Genomic DNA, 21,899 nt, shown 5'->3' with positions numbered 1-21,899 from the left:
TAATTGGCAAACTAACCCTACACTTTAGATACCAAATGGGACTCTTGATATTGATGTTTTCATCGGTAGCTCCTGCAGTATTTAGTCCCTCGCTCTCCACAGTATATCTTTCCATCGAACTGAAACCCAACACTTTCTTTTCCTTACCTTTTATTGATGCTACCTCTCTTACATTTACCATCTCCCTGTTTTTCTCTTCATCGCCTCCTCTATGTTTCTAATTATCTCTTACTTTCATCTTCTGTAACTTTGTGTCTGTGCTCTCACCTTTTGCTCCCACTTTGTCCCCTGTTGTTCCTCTTCTCTATCTGACTATCTACCCTCTTGCTTTCCTCTACCCCCTTTGCTTTCTTCCTTTGTTGTTTTACCTCACTATTACCTGTGGTACACCCCCTCCTGTTGTTTCTTTGACCTTGTTCCCCTGTCCTCTTTATGTTATTTGTCTTCTTCTGTCTGGCTTTTATCACCCTCTCCTCCTCTTACATCTCTCTCCTTGTTTTCCTCCACTACCTCCATGCTTCTTCTTTATTCCACCTCAATCTCTGCCTCTTATCTCTCCCTCCCTTCACGCTTGCTCATTTCCTTCCCTCATCTTCCTTCTTTCACTCACTTTCCTTTTGCCATCCCACTCCTCTGGCTGCTTGTTCTGGGCAATGTGCACAAAGCATATTGGCACAGGCTGGTGGTCAATGAGTTTCGCCATGATTACACACACGCACACACATACACATGCATTTGTGCATGCACACACAGACCTGTTGGAGATGGTGGTTGATGAGCAATGCCAAACTCTCAGCATCCATGCCCATCAGAGCTGCTCAAGAAACCTCATTAGGCCTCCTGGCCACAGCATGGCACTGGCTTCAGTACTTGCCAGCCTGCCTTCTTCACTCTGGGAGGACGTTGAAGTCCTGGGGCTACACATTTCTCAGCACTGACAATCATAAGAAGTGACTTAGAATCACTGATCAGACCCCAGTTCAGTAATTCCAGTCTTTGTAGGTGATCACACTAGATGCCTAAAAACCTCAACCGTGATGGTCTTCTCCACTGCAGGTGTGATCCCAATCCCACTGACGTGATTTATCAGTACGTGGTGGCAACACATGACCAGCTGTCAATCACTTGTGTGTTGGCAGTATAAATTGTCTGTGATATTAAATAAGAATTACCACAAGAACTGCTCATGACCATAGTTTAAGTGCAAGTCCAGTTCAAGTCTTCTGGTCCACTTTAATTAAAAAAGCATGTCATAGTAAAACACTTCAAGTGATCTCTCAGTACTGTTGGTGTCAATGTTTCTAATTATTTTAAATGAAAATGGTGACTGGCCCTCTTCAAAACTTCCCTAGAAGTCAACAGAGGACATTATGGACTCATTTGCATTGTGAATATACAGTACTTGCCACACCGCTCCTGCTCTCCCCAGGTGCTTAGCAGAGAATGGGGCTACGCTGTGTGTGTCAAGTCCTGTGAATCTGAGCGCTGTGGATCAGACAGGAGACTAGCAAGTACGTGCGTGTGCATTTTTCCCAATGGTTAGATTTCACAGTCATCAAGTTAGCAGCAGTGGTTAATGTGCCTTTCAGCAAGGTACTTAACCTTCAGAGGTTCATGTCGAGCCACCATGACACTCCAAGATGTTTATACATGCGTGTGTGAGCATGTGATTTTTTTTTATTCACTGTATACATACAGTATATAAGGATTGAGACCCTCACCCCCAGGCTGTTGCTGTAAATAAGTTTGTTTTTGGCTCCAATTTTCTTTGTAGTGAAATAAGCAAGAGGACTGCAGTCTCAGACACTTAAATATATTCAGGCCTTCAGCCACATTGATATGCAGTGGAGCTGTTGACCTATTGTAAATTTAAATATTTATCACGTTTAGACACTTAATCCTGTTTGATACTGGTGGATTGCAGCAGGTTACTGTGTTTAGCTACCGTTACTCAACATAAACCTAATGTACATAATTTTGCAGTAGTACAGTGACAGGACTGAAGATTGGTAGCATTGTGAGCGAATTAGCTGTGCAGTGCATCACATTACTGTCCTGCCTCTTCGTGTGTGCCTCCGGCAGGAAAGTCCAGCGTGTGCTATCCAGCCAGCTGGTTGGCAGTTTGCTGGGAGCGTGGGATGAAATGACAGCTAGAGCGACATAAGCTCAACTTCACTCCTCTCTTGTTCTCCATCTTTCTTCATCATCTCAGCCCCAAACCCGCCCCAACTGCTGAAGAAAAAAAAAAGTCCATCCTTCCCTCCGCTTCTTTCTCTCTGTGTGGTCTCCAGACTGCAGTAGTGTACCATCAATCCTCCGGCTGTCAGGGTCTATTCAGCCCTGCTTGCTGTTGGCATTCTTAAGCACCAAGTTACATAACGAAGAAAGAGAGGAGGGACAAAAGGAAGGGCAGAGTGGTGGAGAAGGTGAGAGATGAATGAAGAGAGGAGGTCAAGAGGGGGTGCTGGGTGGGGGGGTCTGGCACTTTAAAAGCAAACAAAGAGCGAACAAAGGGGGGAGCAAACAAAGAGCAACAGAGGGAAAGAGAGCAGTCTGAGTGACTGACTTCATGTTTCCAGGGCTTGTCAACACATTCTGTATAGTTTCAGTATGGAACAATCTGTCAGAGATCGACCTGTTGTCACACAGGTGACTTCCAGAATTCAAAGCATTTACCTTGGTAGCATTAGCATACACTAAAAGGAAATAAAAAAACTGAATTGTAAGGACTAAACATGTTGGCTAAATGAACACAAAAAAATGCTAAACATGTAACTCAATTTACCATTTTTTCAGTCCCTTCAGAGCTTTTATAATTCAATTCTAACAATTTACTGTAACTCCACACAAAGCAACTCACCACAACTCTAAAAAACACAATAATATGCAATACTGTTATTATATCTCAGTCCTGTTTTTGTGCCCTTTCCAGCACTACTGTCCAGTCTAGCAATTCACAGAATTAATTTTGTTTACTTGTTTTGTCCTGACCTGTCCTTATCTTGGGGGTGTTCTCGTATCCTGATCTGTTGCAGATTTACTTTTATAGTGTTTCCCGCTTTTTTAATGTGTTCCCTGCATCATATACAGTAGTGTAAGTTCAATTTCCAATAAAAATACAAGACAGGTCAGGTGGAGAGTGAGAGACTGGTTGGAAATTCAGAGAGCTGTACAGGGGAATGATGAAGAGAGCCAGAGAATAAAAGGGAGACGAAAAGGGAACAAAGTACAAATACAAACTCCAGAGAGTTCCATAGATGAAGAGAGGGAAGGGAAAGCAAGGATAGTGCTACAGGCAGTACAAAAGACTCTCTTCCTAAGGTGGCTGTGTATTGATGTAAACCAGAATGTTCAAAGTAAAGGTGACACCAGGCCTAGGATTACTTTTGGCCCTTGTTGGATTGTTTGTAGCAAATTTATCCAGCAAAGTGCCTTTAGTTGATGTTGGATACTCAGCTGTTTACCATGTTTGTGAATATCAAATGAATATGAAATGTGATTACTTAGTGTTGACATCAATTTTTTTCTAATTTAACCTCTTTCTGTCACACTTCTCAATCAGTTTCAGGAAATAAAGTACACCGATGGTACAGCACAGCTAGCATATTAGAACAGTTTTGCTTTCAGCCTTGTAAAGTTAACTGTTATGTAAAATCCTTTGCCTCTTCTCTTCAGATGTGTATCGGGACTGGAAAAAACCCACAGTATCAGTAGGATTTAATGATGCAACAGTCCAAAGATAAAATGAGATTTGTAGTTTAAGTGCTGGGTTTTTACACCTTGCCAACTAGGTTTGGGTGGTATCGAGGTATTATGGTACACCAAGTTATTTAGAAATCCTGAAGGTATGAATTTCTGTACCATCAAAAATACAGACTTTCTATTTAACTGATATGAAAATGCTGTTTTGAGGTGATGTATTGTAGTACACAGCAGGCACTACCAGAGGTCAATCTACTGGTGGAACAGGCAGCTGATCTTAGAAAGATATTGACAGTGAGTGGTGTGTAATTAGGACTGTTGGGATAACCACAATATTGCAGTACCACACAAGCAACACTCCACCACTATGTGCACTTTTTTTCATGAGGCTAGGAGGCTTCTTGTTTTTCATTCGATGTGTTTTGCACGCTGTGTTCTCACTCCAAAGAGCCTCACACAAGAGTCCCGCAGATAGCATCCAGGCCAACAAGCTAACCTGGTACCCAGTTCTCAAACAGAGCTGACCTCGGGGTGAACTGACCAGGGGGGTTAGTGCTGGTGCTCATTAGTTAAAAACACACCTTTATGAATATTTTGTCTCGGTTACATGTTTTAAACTCTCAGCCAGCTGAGTAGGCTGCCATTTAACCTTTGAGGTACATTAGTTTTCCACCAGTCATACAATCTGCGTCAAGTTGTGTCCATCCAGAAGTTAATTAATTAATAAAACCCTGGTTGAAGAAGACTTGGCTGTAGGCTACAACATGATTTAAAATATTTTCTGTGTTCATCAGGTTCTGTTGCTCCAGACTAACATAACTTCATTTCCACTAAAAAAGAACAAAACATTTTGCAAATACTGCATGCCATGCTGTTGAGCCGCCCTGCAGGGGAAATTCCTTCACCACGATAGCCTTATGTGGAATATTAAAAGAGATTGCCACATATAAATGTATCTTGAGATGACTTCCTCCAACTACAAAAGCAGTTTATTAGCCACATGATTTTATTCAACTGCCAGTCTGCCACCACCACCTGCACATGATCTAAGTTCAGCTCACTGATGTGTCGGCAATGAGTGTCATTGGGTCCTCCAGCAAGAATATGTGGAGGAAGGGCGCTTATTTCCTATCTATTACTCTATGGGCCATAAGTATTTAAACCCAGTAAGACTTGTGTAAGTAGGCTAATTGCGTATTAGACACACAGCATTGTGATTGTTATGACGATGTCACATGCTACAATGACTTCTATCAACAGCAGCTCAGCTTCTTCTTTTTTTTTTTTTTTTAAATAACGTTATATACAATATACCCCAGCGAAATGTCAGGAAGGTATGAAGGTATAAAAAAATACATGTCAATTATTTTTAGGCCAATTCTCAACTGTGTTTTTCCGTCACTGGACAGAACTCTGCAAACACATAGAGTGGGAGTCCAAAAGTCTGAGATTACTTTCCTATTGAAGTGAATAGGAAAGTGGTCTGAGACGAAGACTGTTGAGATAAAGGTAGACAGGGTGAGGTGGGATGTTTTGAACTCACGCATCACAGTTGGAAAATGTATTTGGTTATAGTCTAAACAGGATTTAGAGTACCATCCATGTGGGTGTACTGCACTGTAATTGTATCTGTACTGAACACCCCAGCGTTTCATACTTTCAATGAACCATAGGATTACTTTGTTCATGAAGTATGTGGGTGTCACAGAATATAAGGAAACTTTTACCACGCTAATCGCACTGTGAAGAGTTCCAAACTTTTTGGGGTCCAATGCATTGTAGCCTCATGGCCTTCATTAGAATTAGGTGAATGGGTGCAGGGATACTGAGCCATGATTGATGGCAGGAGCAGTCAGCTTACATTGGGCCTGTGTTACACATACCTGCAGTCTGTTCAGTTTTCTGTAATTATATAGTTTTAGTTTGTTTGAGAGACACAAAATAAATCTCCCACCCCCCATTTTTTTTTCAGTATAAAAATTACAAAGACAGGCAGCAGCACATGTTGTATGGGGACATTTAGGGTATTAAAGAGCTCTTTTATGAAAACTTGGCCATTACCACATTGCTGTGTTCTTCACTGCCCAATAAAAACTAAGGCTGCAGGAGAAGGTCCCCTTAAATCACTCTGATTTACCTGTACAGTATATGTGTGTGTTTGTGTGTGTGTTTGTGAGCATGCGTGTGTGTGGATGCATTTATTTATAGGACTGTGTGTGTAAGAGACTCTCCAGAGTTTTTGCACGCACCCAGGCTGTATTGTCAGCACTGAAAAGGCAGCCTACTTGCCGCAGAGTGTGTACTTGAGAAAGGACACCTGAGTTTGTAAATCAGTCCTGCTCTCTGTCTCTCTCTGTGCCTTGCTGTCTGTTCTTCTGTTGCTCTCATTTTTCTTTAACTCTGTTTTAATCACCTTCTCTCCAGTCTCTCATCATCCCCCTCCATCTTTTCACCTCTTTTGTTTGCCCCTGACCCTTTTCTTTCTCTCTATTAGTCCTTCTTGCACAGTCAAACAGACACCATCCCAGCTTTCTCTCAGTTTTTAGTTGCATTTGATGTATTGTATTTCATTCATCAGGTTTTTTTCTTCCTAACTTGGATCAGAAATGTTGCTTTGATACAGAGCATATGTCTCCACCACCAACTCTTTGTACCATGCCTGATAATTATTTCTTTCAAAGTGTGCAGCCAATTTGTATCTCACTGTTCTCGCCTTACCTTCTGGTGTTTTCTCAGTAGTCTGTGGGATGAAAAACCCTACCGATTTTTTGTTTAAGATTAGCAATTTAGCCCTAATTAAGCCATCCCACATAAACCTGCACCACCATGGATATTCAACACTGTGGCAATTCCCTAATGTTTTTTTCACAGCACCCCTATGTAGAAAATTTGGCTGGAATGGAAATTTTCACTCCTCTTAATTAGATCACAAAATCTGCAAGAAGTCTTGTACTGTTTACCCACCCATTAGACCCTATTAGAAAGCAGAGACACACTCCCTGAGCTCTTTAAATAAGCTGTATAGACAACGACATGCTGTTTGATGTTTTGGCAGAGTGCTGTAGTGGGTATTTTCTTGTTCTTTAACAGTTGGACATGAAAGGACAAAGAGAATGAGCTTCTAAAGTGCCAATTGTTTGGTCTATTCAATCTTTTCAAAAGCCATATTTCATAAACACATCAGGGACAGGATACTGCAGGTGGAGCATCAGACACATACAGCATGAAAAGATTAAGATAGCATTAACAAATGTAAGAAATGTTGACCAATTCCAAAAACACAACCAGGCTAGATGTATATTAAGTATAATAACTTTCTCTTTCTGATGCAAAGAAATTGAGAGCATAGTTGTGTAAGACATTGAAAAAAGAAAATCTGGGAATTATTTTACTTTATCATTAAAGAAAGTAGAGCATTTCTTTGCCATAACAACCTACCAAGAACAGCGAAGCTCAAAGCATGCTTGACCCTGATCACTCGTTCTTCTTTACTTTTCTCAGGACCTTGTTTAGTCATCATATTTACCCCACCCTATGCTCCATACTGCCTCAGACTAAATTAAAGCCAAGCACAGTCACAGCTAAATCCTCAAAGAATCCTTTCATACTTTGAAATGCAAAAAAAAAAAAAAAGCTAGAAATAGCACCTCACAGTAAGATATTAAAAGTCTGGTGGTGTTCAGGGGCTAGAAACTTTCATAAGCCATTGCACTGACAGAATTTCCCAACCACATAGTATAATTAGTACATTCTTTTTCCAGCATGAAAAGCACCACTTCATTGAATATAATATATCTGTCCAATTACTAATTAAAGGTGTATAATGTACATGTACAAAAAGGATTTTACATTTTTTATCTGTTGACCCACCATGTACTGAAATTAAAGCCCCATTTGTCCTTTATAATCCAGTACTATAAAAACTACTGAGTCAGATCACCATTATGGGACCACTGTGCATCACAAAACACAATAAGACACCACATAAAATCTGGAGACACTGTTTTAAAAAAATTACAGTTTACAGGATGTGTCACAAAGACAGAACAAGTAGTCAAACTGCAGGAGCCAAAATGTGCCGATTTGGGGAGCAAATGGGATAAAAGTCATTTTCTGGAGTATTGACTAAAAGACAAGAAAGAAGTCGAATCATAAAAGTGTATGGGAAAATTACTTCTACTTGATTTATTACCTCAATAAACACTTTCCTAATGAGTGTATAGTCTCAATTGCTATAGTTTCAAGTCTTGTTCAGTACAGCATGATGTTCATTTTGTACATTATGGCCCCATTTAGAGTAAAATAGATGATAAAGCAGGGTATGCTTTAGGGCATGACTACCTTGTGATTGTCAAGTTGCTACCACAGCAGTGTGTGAGGTTCAGTATTTGGACCCTGGGGAGCTCCTCCCAAGCTCCACACTCATGTCCAAATATGGTCAGTTCTCATCACTTCTGGCTCCAAATAACCAAGATGGTGATGGTCAAAATGACAAACTGGAGGCTTCAAAAGGGCGAGGGGAGAGCAATGGGTGACGTCATGGTGGCTACCATTATTTTCATATCTTAATAGCAAATGTGTGTACATAAAATTTGTTAATGTTAATGTGTTGACATGTGGTAGCCTGCAATGATACAATGAGGCAAACTGCTGTCTGGGTTCAGTGCACATTATATTCCACTGGATTTTTGTTTCCCTTTACGCTGTAACAACACATGTCTAAGGAAGTGGGATGATCGTATAGTTGAGTATTAAAATATATTTAAAAAGAAAAAAAGAAACTGACTAATATGAGTTATGTTGAGTTGCTTGTGACACTGGCCAATTATACACCATAGCTAACATTTCACTGTCCAATAAGCATGATAAGCATCTGCTCGTTCTCTCTACTCCTTTCTTCAATTTGATCTCAGATTGTTTGCTCATGAAAAAAACAGTACTGTAGTAGTATTGCCACTGTTACAGTGTACTGTACTTATTCAATTAGATGTGTTCTGGCTAATTACATTTCTTTCACTCACACCAAATTTCTGTTGACAGCCCGGATAGCGTAATTACATTACTTGTTATATCAATTTGTGTGCACAAGCGTACAGAAACATAATTCCCATTCATACACACAACGGTTAGCTGGCGTACAGATAAATGCACGGGTGTGCCCACAAACACATGTGTTGCGCACACATATACACAGGTATACATTTACACAGACACATGCTCATGTATTGCACACTTGGCACAGGAAAACACACCGCCATTGTGTTAGCAATTGTCAACTCACCTTACTCTCCCATGAGGTTCAGTGTCGGGTTAGATCGTGTGTTACTTAAGTGAACATCACAAACTTGGTTCTGGTGTGATTTTGGTTCTGTGTCTGTGTGAGAGAGAGAATATTAAAGAGTGAGAGGGAGACGAAAAAGAGAGACAGTGAAGGGGGGCAGTGATGAGATAGGTTGCATAAGGGGGTGCAGCAGAGTGTGAAAGAGAACAGGTGGCTCCCGTTTCTGCCATCTAGCTTTATGTGCCATCTTCCCCAGTGTGCTTGTGTGTGTGTGTGTGTGTGTGTGTGTGTGTGTGTGTGTGTGTGTGTGTGTCTGTGTCTGTGTGTGTGTGTGTGTAAGAAAGAGAGAGTGAGATCCCATTGCTTTGTGCATGGGGATTTGTGTATACCTTGGGCACATATCTCCATACATGCACATGTTACATTGTCCTATTTCACTGTTAATGTGTGTGTCTCTGCATGCGTGTCTGTTCTTTACTGAGCGGGGTTCCGGTTGGTTTAGAAACAATTAGAACAAGCTGCAGGAGCCCAGAGAGATCGTTCTCCAAATGTCACCCAATTAACAATCTATACCGAATACACAACAGACCTCTCTCTCTCACACTGTTTGTCTCTGCCTGTCTGTGTCTTCCTCTCTCACTCCTGTTCCCCAGAGACATGTTCAGTGAATTATACTTGAAAGGCACCAGATACACATCATACACTCACTGACAGAAGGCAGAGTTAATGATAGCCTCTTTAACATCTGTCTTTTTTTCCTCTTTCTGTTTTCCTTTGTCTCAGACCAACCATCCAGGACGGTGGTCAGGACTAGGCAGCAGCAGCATCAACCTCCCTCCAAGGGACCGAAGGGTAATGCGGGGAGTGGGGGCAGCACTCGGAGGGGACCTCTCTAACCAGCACTTCCCCCACCACTATCCACCTCTGCACAACCGGTCTCTCGCTTCTGACCGGCACACTGCCAGGGAGGAGCGCCACTGCCAAGGAGTCTTGGCACAGTCCTCAGCCCGTAACCCTGCTCCAAATCTGGCTCCTGTCTTCTCCAACCTGTCCTCAACCACCTCTGCAGTGACAGCTCAAGCCTCACAGAGTACTCCAGCCCAGATTCAAGTTTCACACCCAGGCCCGAGTTCAAATCAATGCCCCGGCTTCGGTTCGGCGCCTGCTAATCACACCGCAATTCCATCCCTATCCTCCAGGCAGCCAGAGGGGGTGTCCTCCTCGTCTGAGTCCTTGACTCTAGGAGGAGGAGGGGTGAGGAGAGGTGGAGGAGAGCATCACCCCCCCAGCCATATCCCCCGTGCAGTCGGGGCCAGTGTCTCCTCAAGCCTCCACAGTGTTGCAAGCAGAGGGAGCCCCTCTCCGAGCTTTTCATTGTCAGACCAAGCCTCTCCCCCACCTCCTACTCCTTCCTCAGCCTCTTCTTCCTCCTCCTCATCCTCCACGTTTACAGGTCGTTTAGGACAACCACCTCGAGGCCCTCTGTCACTGCATAGTTACAGCCGTAAAAATGTCTTCCTCCAGCATTCCATTCATACTGCTGAATTGCAAGCTCTGACTCAGAGAGACAGTTGAGGGCACAAACAGTTCTGCCATCCCAATCATAAGCAGCCATACCACTGACTTAAGTGACAAAATATGTGACTTTGTAGAAAAGCTGCTACTCCTTTGGTACAAGTTGCTCATGTTACTACGCCCTGATTTCCCACGGCATCCTCAACCACACACGCATACTATCACACTTGTTTCCCTTTATAATTTAGACCAATCATTCTCTCACATTTTGTTCATAGATTTGTTCACTTAAACACACACGCACACACACACACACACACACACACACACACGTACCAGGCTGTGAGTATGAAAAAGGCACTCACCCATCTATCAGAACTCCCACGTTGTGTCATGCTGACAGTTTAGATGTGCTTACGCCCACAGACACACAAAGTGCACACAGACTCACAATCTCACATCCATGCACTTATTCAGATTGCATCACACACACACACACATACACACACACACACACACACACACACACACACACACACACGTGATATCTCTGCTTCACAATCTGTACAAATAACAGGGTGATAAAACCAGAACAAAGAGATGGAATTGTGTGTTTGCATTGGAAAAGATTGATTTCTGATCAGTTTGTTTAATCGTTTTTACCAGTGAAAACCATTTGCTGCTTAAGGAACTATGGGATTGACCATAATTTGTGTTTGCAAGGACATATTCTCACATTGCCAAAATCAACATCAGTTCAACTCCGCATTCCTTGATGTCCTCTTACAGGAGTCCAGATTAAGATGAACATCCAAACCCTTGATCCTTTTACTGCATGCTTTTTAAACGATAAGGAAAATACAGGTGAGCATTTTGTACTGCAACACAAACAGGATTGGGATGACTTTTAAATAATAATTTAATAATGTTTGAGTATGAACTCTCACCTCAGTGTTTCAATAAGGGAATAAAACACAACCTGAGCCTGTTTGAGAAATACATGTCTGTCCTGGCCACACAAATGAGGCATTAGATGTACTCTTGGCTCACTACTGGCCCACTGTTTTTGTAGAAATACAATGTTACAATATTACCCGTATTATATTCAAGAATCAATGTCTATCTGCAATGTTATTGTAGTACACTATACAGAGATGAAGAGTTTAATTCCAAATGAGATATCTGTTATATGAACACTTCTGACACCTACAATGACAAAATTGCACTTAAGTAGTACTTACAGCTCACAAAATACTTGACAATGAGATAGAGCAGAAAACAGTTTTTACATTTGGCACAGACTGCATTAAATCATTTGATCCAAAATGAAAAATATAATGTCAGGGTTTGGAATGAAGCCCCTCAACTAATTTTTGGGCTGGGTATTCCTTCTGGTGCTTTGCGAAATGGTTTGTGTCGATATCCATTTTTTTTTAGATTCAAACAGTAAAATGTTTCAAATAATGGCATTACAGCTGACGCAGTCGCTTTTTCTATGGCAATTTTACCAGGGGAATAAATTGAGTGCAGTCTTTACTCTGTTCATGACAGAACAAAAATTGTTTACTTCAAATAATGAAAAGAAACAAACTGAAAAACAAGATTTTATGAACACATTTGTAAAAGCATCAATTTTGTCTTTTTATCTTCCTGATCTGTGTTGGTCATCTTTTAAAAAAACAAACACACTTTATGGAATGATATTTGGTATAATAAGGATAGCAATTATGTTGTTTTGGACAGTAGGAAACATACCTTTTGAGCAAAATTTACATGTACCGTAACTACTGCCATGACCCGCTGAGTCGTACAACATTATTCACACTTTGAGAACAAAACGTGTCACAATTTAATAAGTGAGAAAACCCACAATTTTCTATCTGCGAACAACTGGACTACGCAACACCCTCTTCAGTCTGCCACTGTTGAATACATTTGCTTTGTTGAACCGACTGTCGAACAACCTTTTCTTTCCCGTAAGCTTAGGGGTAAACAAATCTTATAATGTCAGCTGGGAGGTGGGAGCCTGCCCTGCTGTTGAGTACGGGCCACGAGTTCACATCTCCCAGAATCTGCAGAAAATGTCACATTGTGGAGAAGTTGTTGACCTTGTCTGTTTCTAAATGGTGCCAGGCTGTAGGGAAATAGTATAAACTGTGTGTGTATGTGAGTGAGTATGCGCACCTCATGAGGCAGTGACTTGGCAAAGGTGAAGAGAAACCTGAAGGAAGAAAACCTTGTTCCCACTGGTGGAAGCCACCTCTCTCCCTTTGGTCCGTTTCACTCAGACTATTTTCCTCTATTTGCATCCCCATTTTTTTCCTCATCTTCATTTCTTTTTTCCTACTATCTCCCTTCCAGTTTATACACACTCCGTATTCCCCTTCTCTCTCTTTCTATACACTTCCCTCGCCATTTCCCCCTAGCACCTGTCTCTACTGCATGCAAACACAGTAGCTCCCTTTCTTTCTCTACTCTTTGTCAATGCGTTATCTTCTTCCCACTTCTATCATGTCCCAGGTCTCTCCTTCCCCCCAACCCCTCCCCCCACACTTAGTCTACTTACCCTGAGCTTGTATTGTCATATAGCATATCTATAACAGACTCTGTTGCAGTGGTTCTCAGTCCTGGGAATTGGGACCTGCAGTGCTGCCGATTTTCATTCTAGCTGTCTAATCGGGGAGTCATTTTACACCTGGTGAATGCAATTAACTACCTGGTTGGATATAGGGCTGGCAGTAATGTGACTCCTGAGGTCCTGGTCTGAGAGCTGCAGCTGTAATGTGATCAAAACATTCCCTGCTCGGCTTTTTTTTTTTACAGGTGGAGGGTAACAATGCTTTGTCACTGGCTGACCTCTGAAGAAATGCTTTTTACATCCCTCGTCAAAGTATGCACCCTAATGTGTAATGTCATAAGAGAGTATTTGGCTGTGTTTGCACTGCCCACTCAGATTTTATTTCTCACCATATTTTAAACAGCCATGTTCAGAGAGACCCTTTTCACAGCAGACGTTTGACTTGTCAAAGCAGTAAAAGCACAGGTGGGATTAATAACTTTAAAGCTGGAGTGGGGTACTTTTATCTCCTCCTCCTGCTGATGACATTGACTTAGCAGGACTGTACTACATTGCAACTGTAAAACAGTGGATAACTTGCATTGCGCATCACACAACTGCCACAAAATGACTCATTTAAGAATCAGAATTTGATCCATTCGAGCTGATAAAGTTTGGAAAGTCTAAAAATTAAGCCACAAAATTAAAGTATTTTGTACCCACTCAAATGAGCAGAGGGCTAACTGGAAGTTAGCCACTTGTCCAGCAAAATTATCTGGTGTGCATGCTCTGCCCATAGCATACATTCGTCCAGCCAGCGCAGGGAAGTTGCCATGGACACCAGCTTTGAAAGTTCTGTATACTGACAAAAACTGTGAGAGATTTACCTGGCAGTCACAGGCTTAATCAGCATTGTGTAAACTCATTTGCCGAGGGCGCCAAAGTAACGGACATTCATTTATGATAAAAGTTGAGCACTGCAGGTTTAATTATGGCTTCATTCCATTTAGGTGAGCCTGCTCCAGAGCTTTGGTGTTATGCATACCAACAATAATTCTATTTTTTACACCACGTCTGCTGTGAAAAGTGTATATGAGAACACAAAAGCAAGCTGCTGGCCAAGAAATGAAATGAAGAGACCACTTCTGGGCTGGCAGTTCAAATGTGGCACTGAGGTCTTAAACAAACAATTTTTCTGTCAGTTTGTAAGAATGAACTGATAATGAATTTTCTTCACTACCTAGCAGCTTGTTGTGTATTTTGGACACTACATTTTATTTGTTGGGAAGTTATTTATTGCTTTATGCCTTATTTATTTGTATTGCCATAGAACCAGTCTCCTAAAAATGTGTCAGCACTAACGAATAAAGATAGAAGTCATGATAATAATCATGATGGAAATGACCACAATGATAATCATGATCATTTTGATAAATCACAGATAATATACTGTCTTAGCTTTTTAATGTGCAAACTGTAATTATGTTTTTTGTTGTTGTTGTTTTTAATTGCTGTAACAATGACATTGAGCTGTATAATTGTATATAAATTAATAAAACTGTTGATGTTAAATTCTTGAACACAAACAATCTGCGCTCTTGTAAATGACACTGAATGACATGTTTTTTTTTTGTTGGCACACGAGATTAAAACAAACAAAAAAAAAATTAAAGGTTTGGTTTCATAGACATAATGTTAATTGTAGTGGAGTTCTTAGCTAATACCAAAGTATTTCAGGCTATATTTTACACACCCGAATAAATCTGACAAATGTAATAATTTCTGTGTTAATTAATGCCCAATGGTGAATTTTACATGTAAAGGCCAGCTGACTCACTCATTGGCGTTTTCTTCTCTGTAATGATGCCTTTGCACTATGAATATTTCATACCTAATGGTTTGAGATTACTTGAAAGACTAATCTATCTTTGCTTAACTTTCTCTGAAAAGTGGGTTGATTATAATCAATTTAAGCTGCTTTTTTCAAATTGAATTGTGGGCCTAGGTATATAAAACTTATTGGGTTGCACATGCTACAGTTTGAGCCTTTGACCAGAGTTTACCCGGAAATGTGTTGAGGTAATCAACCTATACATAATATAAAACATCCTTCTTTAAATGAGACTTTTCACTTGACATGCCTCTCCTGAGCAAATATTGAACTTTTGATGAGCTTACATATGGTCAAAAAAACATAGCGTGTGTTTACCCAAAATATTTATCTTCACATTTTGTGTCCAACATATTTTTATCATTCTCACACTTGTTTGTTAAAGTTTTATGAAATGATTTTTGTCAACTGTCTCCTTATTGTTATTATTGTTAATATTTAATACAATTAAATTAATTAAACACTTTTTTGAGATTGTGATTTCATTATTTGCCTTATCCTACCCCAACTTTAGACTTCAGATAATAAAATGAGGTGTGTTTCTATAAGAATGACTGTGATGTACTGAAGCAATGAAAATGAAAGATGGATTCTGCTACTACAATATGAGCGCTGCAATAAAGCAGTGAATCTTTTGGACCAAGGCTTCATCTCTCTGGCTGGATAAATTCACTGGGCAAATCTCTAAAGAAAAGAATGAATAAAATCAAAGCGAGAAAGTGGAACATACAACAAAGCAATGAAGAAAGAATCTTATGGGCCATCTTTCTTAAAGATTGATAGAGAAAAACATTTACTGTAAAAGGTTGTACATGTGCAGACAGAGTAAGAAAGAGTAAGTAATTCTACCTCATTTGACATTAGCCTCCAACCTCTTTGAGTGAGTTTTCATTTGGCAGTGACCATATAAAGTATTTGCGTGTTTAGAAAATCAATTACATAACAATGAGTGTGTGTTTGTGTGTGGGATGTAGAGTTTGACTGTTTACCCCTTAGGGAGGACCTGTGTACGCTTCTCATTTCTGGACTCACTCAATTAATGTTGATGATGTTATGACGGGCTGACTAGCAGACGTGCACGCACACACACACACACATACACACACAGACTGGATTAAAAGACATCATTTTTGATCCTAACTTGCTGTAATTGACATGACAGAAGGTCAGTACATCAGTAAACACACTAGTGATTAACAGAGCTTTGAAGTCCAAAGAGATCAAGTAACAGACAGCAAATTATTTTTGCTGTCGAATGGTGGATCCTCAGCAGGCTGGAAAATTGGCATTTCTGGTGTTTGGTGTGTAACATAGTCCAAAAAAGTCTAAGCTGAAAGGATTCATTAATTAGTTGGTTGGCAGAAATCAAGCTGTTGACAATTGATTATTTGTTCAAATCTTTTATCAGACAAAAATGCCACTCACATGCCAGTCCAACTTATCCTTCATTTCTTTATTTCATGTTTTTGTAAATAATCTCCTGGGGTTTTGGACTGTTGTTGGGAGGAAAACACTGGACTTGGACATATGTAATGTCCATCCAGATGGCTCCAGGTCTGAATGAGAAGCCAATGTGGAAATTAGTTAAATCTGCATTTTATCTAATAGCCAACAGGCAAGACCTCACTGGCTCAAGAAAGAAATCTGATTGTATGAGGGTCTATGAGAAAATGACCCAACTTCTCACTTGATTTATTACCTCAGTAAAGTTTTTCCTAATGTGTTTATATTGCTAGTTTCAGATCTTCTTTAGTGATATTCATTTTGTAAATCATGTCATGTTGTAAATCAGGTCCCATTTAATTTAAATTACATGATAAGGGTATGCGTCAGAGCTTGCGTGATTCCAATGGAGGCTAACCTGTCCAGGAGGATGCCATGAGAAACAGTGTCGAAAGCTGCGCTCAGGTCGAGGAGAACCAGAATGGAGAGTAGACCAGAGTCGGATGCCATCAGGAGGTCATTGGTGATTTTCACTAGGGCTGTTTCAGTGCTGTGGAGCAGGGCCGGCCCAAGGCATAAACAAACTAAGCAGCTGCTTATGGTCTGTGGCCACTAGGGGGCCCCCAAGAGCAATTAACTTAAAAAAGTAATTAATTACTTTTTTCGATGTGTGAGTGATGATGATTCATATATTATCAAATGTACGTTCTTGTACAAAAACAAAAAACAAAAAAACAACAACAATATTAGGTTAACAGAGAGACAGTAGGAAACTACTTCTTACTGCCTCTCTGCTCGAAAGGTCCCAGGGTTCTTTGGGGCGTGACGTCAGTCGGGAGCGTTCCGTTTTTTTTTTTGAAGTTGGTGGTGGACATCCACCTCAAGTAGGAAGGACTGGATGCTGAGCAGAGCGCCGAGAAATGGAGTCTCGTCTGACGCTCGGTGTGCGGACAGAGTCTTGCCCGTTTAGCCTGGATGTTAGCGCTAGTGGAGGCAGGTGTATGCGCATTTACTGTACAGTGGTGTGAGGGCAGTTCTTCTTTGACATGCAACATTGAAGCAAGAGTGAGGATCTTAACCACTATCAATTATCCAGCTCAAGAAGCGACATGACCACCGCAGAGTGGGAAGCAATGAAATGATGTTTTTCTATCATACCTTTTTATATTTCATTGAGAAAAGGTCATCCGGCCTCACAGCAGGTGGTGAGATAGTCACGAAAAAGTATTCTCATATTCATTATACACAGCATGGAGCAGGTATGATTTTACAATTAGTCCCTACTGATTTTTTCACGTCTCACTAAGTTACTATGGTGGTTGCTAAGGACTCAACCCGGTATCGTTATGGCCGGTAACGCATCTCCTCTTTTGGCTTTAATATCTGGAATAAAGCAACATCTTTACTTTTTCTTAACACAGATCATCTATATGCAATGCATTTATTAATTCAGCTGTAGTAGATATTAGATAGAGCGATCAGTGAGCCTGCGCAAACCCCTGAAACTAGACCCTCAAGCTGTACGGCTCCATACTGTGGAAAATGCAACATTTTGAGTCTTTACAATGTCTGTTGATGACATTTATGTCGATAAATGTACAATATATTGTCCTATGGTGATTGCTAAGGAAGGCTAAGGAAGCGGTAACATTTGGAATAGTTCACCACTAACTATAAGGGAATGTGATACATATGCCATATTCAAAACACATCTGAAGAACTGTCTCAAGAGTAATTAATCCTACACTCACATGTGTGAGCATGCATTGTGCCGATGTATTACACTAGTTCATGTGAATGGTATTTCTGTGATGTTTGATGTGTTTGTGGTCTGGTTGTTGGTATTTTCCACCCATGCTTTGCTCTGAAGTTGTGTTGAGTAATTTGCTTTAATATGTAACTAAATGGTCCCCTCCAGACATGTTTAAAGATGGTTTTTCCCCACAAAAAAAAGATCAATTATCTAAAAATCCTTAGAATTACATATACTCCTTCTCCCTCATTAAAAAAATCCAGAATCCATATATGCAAATATTTTTCATTTCAGAAGTTTAACTGCTGGACACAAGTTGTCTCCTACTTCACTCTAAAGTCAGTTGTCAGTGTGTATGCACTGGCTTCAAGTTTCCACAGCACACTTGACTAAGTGGAATGTTAGACCAGGATTAGCTTCCAAACTATTTGTGATTTTATTATAAGTATTTTTACAAATCCTGCTCGTAGGCTCACCACTTAAAATCTTTCCAATTTCTGCAAATGAATGTGAAAACAGCCTTCTGGTGTCAAACTCTGCACATACATCATTTTGCAAAGTGAAGCTCAATAACCAAACTGTAAGAACAAGGAGAAAACAACTTTTTTTTTTGACTGGAGATGGACTTAAACAATTATTTAATAGTAGTGAAACTCTGTATGTAGGCTATTTCAGTATCTCAAGTTATGTATTTGAAGCATGCATTTACACGTTTACAGTTAAACTTTATAATCTATCACTGACTGTTGTGTGGTTCATTTTGTATAGGTGGTTGGGTTAGCAAATATATCTATGATATGTGCATTGTCTCATCTATGTTTGAACATACTGTAAGTCTGTAGTCTAAATCTAAAGGTCATCCCACGGTTGGAAAAAAAAGAGGTTAATGTGGTTTTCCTGACAATATTTGAAATCTAAAACAGTATGGATGTCACTAGAGTTCCTGTCTATCTTAATGCATTGGTTTTTCACAGGCCCTTCCAACTGCTAATCTGTGGGCAGTGAATGAGTGACAAAAAGTAGTCAACAAAGCAGTGGTGTCTGAAAAAATTGTTGTGAATTTGGCAGTAGTAATACTAGCTTAACAGAAGCAGTGTAAGCTCAGCAGTAGCATGTCATATTAACTAGAGAGTTGTACTTTTCTCACTACAACTGAACTTCTAGACAGATCAATAACAGTTTTTGAAGCGCTGCTAGACCACTCAGTCAGGCTGTCGCTTCTAGCTGTTGGCTTAGTGTGCTGTGACAGGCATGTTTCCCTTATGTGTGCAAGCCTGGAGTAAAGGGGTGAAGGAGGTTTGTGTGTGTGTGTGTGTGTGTGTGTGTGTGTGTGTGTGTGTGTCAAACTGCTCTCAATTATTTGCCACTTGAATCTGCTTTACTATTCCGGCTGAACTTAACTTTGGATTCAAACTGTTTTTGTCACTCTGACACCCGATCATTGATGCCTCTCGTGTCATAGGCTTTGTGAGGGGGAGTGTGTGTGTGTGTCTATTTGTGTGTATGTGTGTGTACTACAGTCAGCTTTCTCTGTCACTGTGCCATTTGTCAAAATCAGTCTGGATGTTTTGGATCCATTAAGCTTTGTCCCCCATCTATCTCTCGATCACTCTTCTGTTCTTCCTCCATTCATATTTGTTTCTCTGTTATTGTCCCTCCCTCTCGCTCTCTCTCTCTCTCTTTGTCTCTTTGAGAAAATCACTCTTGTTTTCCCTTCTAACTGTCCAAAGCAAACCTTATTATTGTATTGCATTGCCAAAAGGCTATTACATTGCTCACTTTGCGGAAAAGGCAGACAGACAGATGCACTCAGCGCAGCATGCAGCCAGTCACGTCTGGTACACAGTCACAACCATGTACACACACACACACACACACACACACACACACACACACACACACACACACACACACACATACTCACAAAGTAGGAGCTATAACCAGACCCAACCCAAGGAGGTGCTGAACAGCCCACTAAATCTGTTAAAAGAAGCAAAAACACTTGAGTGAAACACAATATGGTGCAACAACGCTGGACTTAACTTGTGATTCACTGCGTCTCTTTGAGGGAAAAATACATTATGATATTTAATAGTTGATACACCACTTACCACTTAAATGAAAAAGTGTAAGTGATTGGGGGAATAAAGCTGTGAAATCTCCCTTTCTTCATTTTTCACAAATCTGAAACTAATTTTAAATATAAATCTTAATTATAGTGTTTTTTTATTTAGGTCTGGTCTAATGTGGTTTTGATGGAGAAATATTAGTGAAACCGCCCTTTTTGTTTGTGTTTTCACAAATAAAATTTTGCTTTACAAATCTAAAAGTGGGTTTTAACACCATATGGACAATTTCTTGTGTAAATGGTGAAAAAACAGAGAAGCAGCTGCTAAATATCATTATTTATGTTTCCCTTAAATTTCCCCTTAACCCTGAACCAGATGGTATGAATGGAAAGCTAGCTTCGTACATGTGCAAGTATTTTTCCCTCCCTTGAGGGAAAAAGCTGAGGAGCATTTGACTGTGGCTGAATGTGTCAGTGAGAGAATTGTGAGCAGACTTTATGGCATGTGGTGACACTGATGAGCTGTGATGGTGTGGTAGTTAAGAACATACTGTAGGTATGCTGCAGAGGAGGTGGCAAACTGCTGAGAAGGTGGATTACTGATGCCTGTTTTAGATCAAAGCAAGGACCTGTGAAAAACCAGAGTTTTCCCTCAGTGTAAATAGCCTACCCTTCTGCAGCCGACCTGTCTATGTAACTTAGCTTCTGCTCTTGGTGTAACATTGTTCTGATAGGGTCGAACGCAGGTTATTAAAGATATGGTATAAACTCTTTCATAATGAAGTTCAGTCTTTGAAGTTAAATTTATTACAGTAGCACTAGAATAACACCATTCATTGAAATAATCCTCCATGAAACATTAAGTTTATATTTCTCTTGAAAGTAAGAATGATATTATTTGAAAATTGATTTGATGCTTTTTGGTGAGTTTTCATGGTTGATAAAACAGTTTAGATTGTTTGGGAGATTTGTGGACATTTCAACCTTACTTCAATTTTATTCACCTCACATTTGGCTTTGGGTTTTAGAGAACTGTCTAATTTCTGTCACTCACTGACAGGGAAAGATGCCCATCTGTGAGCTCTTGGCAAAATTTGTTTTCCCTGCGTTGCAAAGAAATGTGAATAGAAGTGGGAGTGATAGTTTTACCCTGCGGCTGCTGTGGCTATTGTAGATGGGGAGATGATTGCAGTCCACATGAGTAATCTTGGCTGTTTTTATACATGTAACCCCAAAGCATTCCATCAAGACAGATAAAAACACGCCTTACTGAGCCAAGATCTCACTGATGTACATGTCATATGATTCATTGATGACAGTGGTCTAAATATACAAGTGATTATTGGAACCGTTTCACTTTCAGCTTCCAAGAAAATTGCATTGCTTAAATAGAAACTATTTATCTTTTCTTTTTTTTCACATTATAGGTCTTTTGTAGTTGGGACAGATTCCAATTAAAATTCTCCTCACCAATTTTATTAGACAGATTTACTGATGTGGAGCCACTGACAGCCACATGAGAATCCAGCAGGACATGCATCAGAAGCTATAAGACAAGCAGACAGATTTAAAAAAAACTTTTTTAGAGTTTTACTGTAAATAGTATTTATTCAGTGTGGTCATAGAAATGAATTTGTCTGCATTAAATATAAGTGGAGTTTAACCACTTAACACACGCCCCTGTTTTTT

General features: G+C 40.2%; 1 protein-coding gene across 1 annotated transcript in view; it reads left to right on the top strand.

The window, feature by feature from the left end:
• ccser1 (coiled-coil serine-rich protein 1) overlaps positions 1 to 10,724 on the top strand; it is a 108,729-nt gene extending 98,005 nt beyond the window's left edge. Inside the window, exon 11 of the mRNA XM_053326217.1 lies at positions 9,767 to 10,724. Coding sequence (XP_053182192.1) covers positions 9,767 to 10,558 — 792 coding nt within the window. The 3' untranslated portion in view covers positions 10,559 to 10,724. The remainder of the gene's footprint in view (positions 1 to 9,766) is intronic.
• Positions 10,725 to 21,899: the final 11,175 nt, after the last annotated feature.

Source organism: Scomber japonicus, chromosome 9 (assembly GCF_027409825.1).
Source record: "Scomber japonicus isolate fScoJap1 chromosome 9, fScoJap1.pri, whole genome shotgun sequence".
In the NCBI taxonomy this organism is placed as follows: domain Eukaryota; kingdom Metazoa; phylum Chordata; class Actinopteri; order Scombriformes; family Scombridae; genus Scomber; species Scomber japonicus.
This window is presented reverse-complemented; position numbering and strand designations above follow the sequence as displayed.